Raw genomic sequence first — 7,960 nt, forward strand, 5'->3', positions numbered from 1 at the left:
TATAGAATATACCTTAAAAACTTAAATTTACAAAATATGATTCATTAGGTCATAAAAATTGTATTTAAACGTTAATTATTGTTTGATTAAATGTGTTGGTAATGTATGGCGATCAGTCATTGGTTAAGAAATTAATAACATCAGGAAATTAAAATTGTTGACAACGATGAGACGACTGAATTAAGCTCCACTTCTTTGCTGGAAGAGACAATTTTATTGCTTATTTGATACACTAGTTGACATTTGCCTGAATTTCTATCCCATGTATAATTTCAACAGTGAATGAAAACTGTGTAAATTTCAGATGTTAATTTTAATTAATGTAACGTCGAGAATGACGCGCCTTACTGAAAGTCCAAGCTTATGTGGGAATTGTCCTAATTTTTATGATCTAGCTGTATTCTTCCTGTACAATTCTGGTTTTTGACTTGCATCCCATATCTTCTAGACCAACCCTAGTCATGTCAGACTTATTGAGTACATATGGTAATATTCAACATGACAAAGATTAAGTTTCCACAAACTTGACACGTGGAAAAATTTATAGATGCAGTATATTTGAAACAAGTATTTAAATACAAGAAGTTAGATATGTAAAAGTACTTGAAACATCCCAATTTAAATACCCTTGTGTACTAGATCAATTAAATGTCAAGTGAATTCATGTATGATAACAATACTGCTAGAACTGTACTAGAATTTTTCACCTGAATACAGGACTACATGTATATATAGAATGATGTATTGGTTAAATCTCCTGTAGTATTTTAGAGACATTTGCCAAGTACACGCACGCAGTCATATAAAAAAAAACTAGAACTGAATCGGTGAAAAATGGATCCGAGATGCATTATTTATTGATTACTGTAGAAAAAAAAAGGATTTTTACTGTTAACGTGATTAAGAGACATTGACTGATCTAGACATCCTTCAGACCTTTTACAAAATGTGCTGTTTATGAAAAAAGGAACCTATATTAATGATAATTTAATTTTTGGTTTCAATAATTGTAGACTTACCTATTATAGTACATATTTGTAAAAGTTAAAGCGAAAGGGAGACTCAAAGAGAATGCAGGAAAATTAAGGTAAGGAAACATTGCATGATGTTACAGCATTTGAAATTATTTTTTTTTCTTTGCTAGCTTGACAGGAAATTGTTGTTTTCTTATTTTTGCTTTGGTAACAGCTCTAGCAAAATGTGATCAATGATATTGTGCAGAAGATAGCATTGGATTACAATTTTCTGCTGAATATTCACACTCAAGTCATGTAAAACAGTTATAAATTATTTTCAGGGATCATATTTTCCCTCTAATTAGACATGTTACGTCAGCCATTTTTTTTCCCCATGCACATATACAAAATAACATTTGAATTTTCATTTTTTTTTTCAGTGTTCCTTAAGAGGAGGTAGATAAAAAATTCAAACAGTAATTAGAAATCGTTACTAATTAGCAATGGCAGCAGTGACAACTCAACAACCTCAGGCCTCAGACCAGAGTGGCGCTGATTCTGTGCTGCTTAAGAGTGGCCCTATTACCATTAGACATTTAAGAAACTCAGAGGAGGACTTCAAATTCTTTGCAAGAGTGTTAGTCGAAGCCTTCGAAGGAAAATTTGTTTATGCTACAAGTAAAGGCAGGTATGTATAAATTCTCTCTAACTATTTACCTGTACAATGGTAATTCACTATTCTTAACTGGGGAAATTTTTTAATACTTTGATTTGTTTTGAAAGTTCACTTTAGAACTCTTTGGTACATTTAGAACCATAGTGCTTTAGTAGAGCATAGTGTCCAACAGCCCTTTTTTTTTCATAATATCTTTTATTTATATTAAATACATATTTATACATTTCATGTATGTGTGATTTCTGTTTATTGAAAAATTACACTCAAACAAGGCGATATAAATGTTTGAACAAAATTTGGGATATCTGAGGGTTAGAAAGTTTGGGGAAGGATATGGAGATAACGAACAGTATTCAATCTCAGAGTCAATTAAACAATATACAAAATCAGAGCAAAGCAAACACGGACCTCCGAAACATCAGAGGTGGGATCAGGTGCCATGAATGAGTGAGCATCCCCTGCTGACCGGTCACACCCGCCGTGTGCTCGTTGTCATGATCAGGAAATAACGGAAAAAATCTGTTGTCAATTCAGTGTATTAATAATGGACTAACAATTGGTATGAAAAACGTCAGTCAGCATTTGAGGCTTAAAAACATCAAGGAAAAATGCATACATGTTAACCTATTGTGATGAAAAAGAGGGAGATTCAGACCTCAAAAGCGGTAGCATTGCGCGCGTGTTGTTTAACGCTTAGATTATCGATATCTTTCATGTATATACATGTATATTATAAGCCTTAAATGAAATCAGGTACCTACACTAATTAATCTTAAATATCAACAGCAAAGAAGAAGACAGAAAGACCTTAAGTTTGACATAAATTGTACAAATTCAAATATTTTTCATGCTCATCATTTTGCTTGGATTGGCTGCTTTACTTAGCCTTTTCAAGAGTGATCTTTGCTGAAATAGCCTAGAAGCAATAATTCTGAATGTTCATTCAGTTTTTAAACATAACAAATGATGGCATGGTTTAATCTAGATCTAAAACAAGTTCGTATCTTTCGTTATATAAATCAGATTTCCCGCGATGATCGAAAACGAAAGTAGAGATGTGCCACATGGCTTGGTCAATCAAGTGATTTCTATTGACTTTATTGATAAAGTTGTGAGCTTCTGTGCTTTTAAAGACGATGTCAAATGTTTTCATCAAATTCTTAAAAGCTGTATCTCCTTTTTCATGGCAGGGATGTTGATTAATTTATCGTAACCAATGTAATCACTGGTAGTCTTATGTTGTTGTCGTTGTCATATCCGTGCTTGAAATCTATGTACAAAAAAGCGTTTGTATGATTCCGAGTCAAATCACGCGATATCTAGCGAGATTTTATGAGAGTGGCTTCAAAAATGGATACCCAAGCGAACCAAAAATACTTGAGACGCAGCTTTTCTAGAAAAGCGGTAGATTTCTGAATTAAATCAGTAGGCGGGAGATGGAGTGAAAAAGCGGTAGACTCCCGCCTAAATCGGGAGAGTTAACATGTATGAAAAATGGATGTCACATCTTGAAACATCTTGAACAAATCCATGAAATTTCAAGATACCAGTGACCTGGATATCAAAGTTTCACTTGTAATTCAAATAAATAAAGAAAATTAAGGTCAGTAATTTGATTTTTAAAAGTTGATCTTTCTATAAATATATTTTACACAGCCTTCCCGACATGGAACAATACATGGTTAACAGACTGAGAGGGCGACCCCCGGAGTATTACGAGAGAAATTTGGTGGGGGAGTATGAAGGGGAAAGGGCATGTGCTTGTGTCCTGGTGTACAATGGAGATAGTGAACTCTTCCCGTAATATTTACAATTTATTCAAATTTCATTCAGTTTTACAAGACATCAGTCTATTCATTATTATATAGATTATATTATTATTATTTAATAGAAATTATAATTAACAAAGCAAATATAAAATGAATTAATTCAAATAAAGAGTTAATGAAGAGGGGAAAAAATTTATAATATGGTGTAAAGAAGGTAAAACTTTGTTTTTAAACAGGGAGAGAGAAGAGGACATGCCCCCTCTTGGATGTACAGATATTTGTGGGTGAGGACATTTTTTTTTTGTTGTAATTTCAGGACCCCCTCCCCCTTTCCCCTTTTATTTCACATTCATTACATTTTAGGTATTGAACAATATTTTTGCATCAAGAATTTAACGGTCAGAGTATCATTGTAGGCTTTTGTGTATGGAATGTGCTTTAGGGGGTGAGAAGGTCCCGCCAGGAAAGTGCTATTTAGATACCATTGGAGTAGATGCCAAATTTCGGGGAAAGGGTATAGGAAAAGTTATGCTTGACGCAGCTGATGCTGATGCAAAAAGAAGGGGATGCAAGGTATATGGTGAATTTGTTTGATTTTTTACAGGCAAAAGATTTAACATTCAAATTTGTTTGAAATACAGGAAGTAATGCTTTATTTTTGATATTTACAAATTTTTTGACACTTTCTGAGTTTTAATCAAAACATGCATTTCCATAAGTATCTTAAGTATGTTTAATTAAAAAAAAATTAAATTAAGAAAAAATACAAACAGAAGGTGGTTTCATAAGCAACCTACATGAAAATTCTCCAAATTTTTCTTAATGTTCAAATATATTACAAGTATTTGCAAACATTTGTCAAGTAATTTGCTATCAGATCCAAGTCAAATTTAATGATTATCTCACCTTGTTCTTTGTTGCAGTCAATTTACCTTAAGGTAGCCTCTGACAATCGGGCTAAGCACCTTTATGAGAGACATGGATATGTACTCAAGGATAGAACCTCTCGCTGCTGCTGTATGTGGTGTCAGACAGGGATCAAAGTATGTACACTGTATCTATTGATTGATTGATTGTATATTGTTTAACATCCCTCTCGAGAATTTTTCACTCATATGGAGACGCTACATTGTATCTACAGTCAATCCTTGTTATATCAAACTCAATAGTGCCAAATAAAAACTTGAGAATTTTATTTTATAGATAATTATATAGAAGGTAAAATTCTTAAAGAAACTGTGGTTAGGACTTGCAAATCATTTTGACATATGCATGGTGTTTGAGTGATCAGTGTTTGAGATACTGTTTGACTGTAGTATAATTTTCATTTGTAAGAGTTTTCTATTAAATAACTCTGTTTGAGCAATGTGTATTTATCACAGTATGCTTATATTGTTTTTCATCAGAAATATTTCGTTTAAAAAACACTGTTACCCCTCTGAATGCTGAAATTACACCATAAGAATCAACATGATTATCATTACTTGAGAAAATGTAAAATTCTCAGAACTTTGACTATGTTGCAGTTATTTTATTTTTATTTTGTAGGAATTTCTAACAGTGGAAAAGTCATTGGAGTGATATTAAAAACTACTTAGAAGACTCTACTGGTGTCAGGAATTATATCTAATTGATTTCATTTGACTAATTATTAGTAGATATATCCTTTTACATATCATAATATGTGTCCTTCTCACTTGTGTACAGTTTATATATTGTATATTTATGTATTCATACATGATTATACCCTCCGCGGGAGGATATATAGTAATCATTAATTCCGTCCGTCTGTACATCTGTCTGTCCGTCCGTCTGTCTTTCCGTCCGTCTGTTACGCTTTGGGGTACCCATCTCTTATCCGCAACTCCTCTCATACCACTGAATGAAATTTGATGAAACTTTCACAGAATCTTTATAACATATCGCCATTGTGCAAGTCCTATTTTACTTTTTGATCCGACACATATTTTGGGTTTCCCGGCCACATCAAAACATGGACTTTGCCAATAAAACTACTAGTACATGTATATGGAGGCGGGGGTATGATTTAGTGAGCTCGTCGCTCACAGTACCTCTAGTTTTGTTTTATGTCATATCCATTATTTTTTTAGTTTTCTGTTACTGCAACATATTTTTAATGTAGTTATATTTTTTTAACATTTTACTTTGTCAGGCATAATATATTTTTTTTATTTTTGAGAGAGTCATAAAAGTACATGTCATTTTAAATATATACAGTGAAGATGTGTATGTTTAAATTTAGGATTGTCAAAATTATATATGACTTAGATATATAAGAATTTTTCTCTGTAACTTTCTATAGAAAACTATTACTCAATTTAGAATTTAATTGTTGTTATATTGTTGTTATATACACAGTGAAGACTATTAACCTAATCAAAATTTCATCTACTCTTTTGTTTCCTTTTAAAAATTAAAATACATGACTGTATAAAGGATCATTTTACCCTTTATTTGGAATATTGTACTTCATCCGGTGAAATATTTTATATTTTATAGGAGTAAATGTACAAAAATTCTGTCAATGTTCAGAATACTAGTATGTTAAAAAATTTTATGGAGATTTTATCTTTTATATTGTCTTTATATATTTTTTCTAACTATACTTGATCAATTTTATAATACTCTGACAATATACATGTTCATAGAGGCCATGGTTGTAGGTGTGCTGTTTTTTCTGATACACATTTCTCTACATGTTTCTCTAAATGCTCCTCTTAAAATGAAGTAAATAATTATGATTATACTTTTTTTAGAGTTATTTTTAAATTACTTCTATTGTTCTGCAATTTTCTATTTGTTTCCATATTAAGGCAGGTTACAAAAATTCATGTAGAAATTTGAAAAAAAGGTAATTATATCCTGCAAAATCAAAAAAGAAAATAAGTTAATTAATCAATAAATAAATAAATTAATTATTGATTATTGCATTAAGTTCTGATAGCTTCTGAATTGGAGTTTCAATTACATTTTGCTTTTGAACGAAAAAAAAGTGTGTGTGTGTGTGGGGGGGGGGGGTTACTAGTGTTTAGTGTTTTGTTAGCTGCGGAAGGGTTGCTCTCTGCTTGAGAAAATATGAACAGATAAAGCCCCTCAGCTTATCCGTCTCAATTTTCTCAAGCAGAGAGCCATAGTCCGAAAGCTAGTGTTTTGCCTGTGACAAAACCTTTTCAAATGCACTATATTTAAAATGATGACCTTAATTTTTTTTAATTCAATTGTAACTTTGACCTTTCATTAACCCCACTGGCCAGTCTGTTACTGAATAAAAACATTACGGTAGCCCTTTTCACAAAACATCTTACGACATATCTTTATCTTAAGTGAAAACTTAGCGATAAAAGTCGTTCTCACAAAAATTCTTAAGAAAGTCCAAAGTGCAAAATCTATCGTGACTTTACGAGAGCTCCAAACCTCTCTTATGTATTTCAAACCGATTTTAATGTTAAAATTCAAAATACACATTAAATAGAACTTGTGAAAGTAACTTCCAATAATATTTTTTATTTTTTCTTACGCTAATTTTGGAAAAATGACATAAAATACACTACAAAATATTTACAATTTAAGTTTCACTTAAGATTTTCGTACAACCTACTCTTACGTCAGACTTGTGATTGTGATGTCACACTTCCAACTTCTTGCTTATAGTCTGGTCCTGATTTTTAAAGAGAAGGCTGGAAATAACTTCTAACGGCAAATAATTATTATTTGGTCCAGCATAGTTTTTTAACCTAATTCGAGTATGCTAATTCCGAAAAAATATGCTGGCTTTCATGAAAATGGCGTTAAAGAGGTCAAAATGGCAATTCAAAATGGCGGACATCCAATTTTTCTAATTTTCTCTTAATGTCGTTCAAAATGGAAAATAAAAAAGTGAATATCTAAGTTAGTGTAATAAAACTATGAAAAATTATAATAATAAAATGCTAACATCATTAGTTTAACTCAGAAAATTTAGCCGTTTTTTCACTTAATTCGAATTTTCTCTGATTTATTTGTCTATTGTTTCTTTATTGTCCTTTGTTCAGGATTTTACATTTGCAAATACCCATACACTGCAGATTTGTATTTTTCCTCTACATCTCACAGTTCTACAATTGAATGATGGTGCAGCTGTAAGTTTAAAGTCAAAATGGCGATTCAAAATGGCGGATCTTCCTTTTTTCAAATTATTTCTTAATGTCGTTTACATAGGAGAAAGGATTTGTGAATATTTTATTGAGCGATGTACAACTAGGTAAAATTCCAATAGAACACTAGTATGATCACTTTAAATCGGAAGATTTAGTCGTTTAAATTTAAAATGTGTTATTTAGCTCAAAATGGCAATTCGAATGACGTGTTATACACTCGATTTCGTAAAATACCCAAACTGCTTAATTCTGATTTGTTTTGCAGAAAATAAATAACAGGGTTTTTTAATTCATGAAATAATGTTCAAATATGTGATGGAAGTTAATGGATATTTTTATTAATGACTTAGGATTTTTATAAAACGGATTTTTGTTTAATTACTTCTATTATTATGATAAATT

At 31.5% G+C, this 7,960-nt stretch overlaps 1 protein-coding gene across 1 annotated transcript; it reads left to right on the forward strand.

The window, feature by feature from the left end:
- The first annotated feature begins 905 nt into the window (after nt 1–905).
- Nucleotides 906–6,283, forward strand: LOC134270767 (uncharacterized). The gene is made up of 7 exons (XM_062753008.1): nt 906–1,087; nt 1,397–1,644; nt 3,289–3,432; nt 3,638–3,685; nt 3,818–3,974; nt 4,325–4,444; nt 4,950–6,283. The coding sequence occupies exons 2-7, from the start codon at nt 1,460–1,462 to the stop codon at nt 4,980–4,982; spliced, it is 687 nt and encodes a 228-aa protein (XP_062608992.1). The 5' UTR covers nt 906–1,087; nt 1,397–1,459; the 3' UTR covers nt 4,983–6,283.
- The last annotated feature ends 1,677 nt before the right edge of the window (nt 6,284–7,960 follow it).

This window comes from Saccostrea cucullata, unplaced genomic scaffold (assembly GCF_032062105.1).
Source record: "Saccostrea cucullata isolate Sc308-1 unplaced genomic scaffold, CSIRO_AGI_Scuc_v1 ctg21087, whole genome shotgun sequence".
NCBI classification, from domain to species: Eukaryota; Metazoa; Mollusca; class Bivalvia; order Ostreida; family Ostreidae; genus Saccostrea; species Saccostrea cuccullata.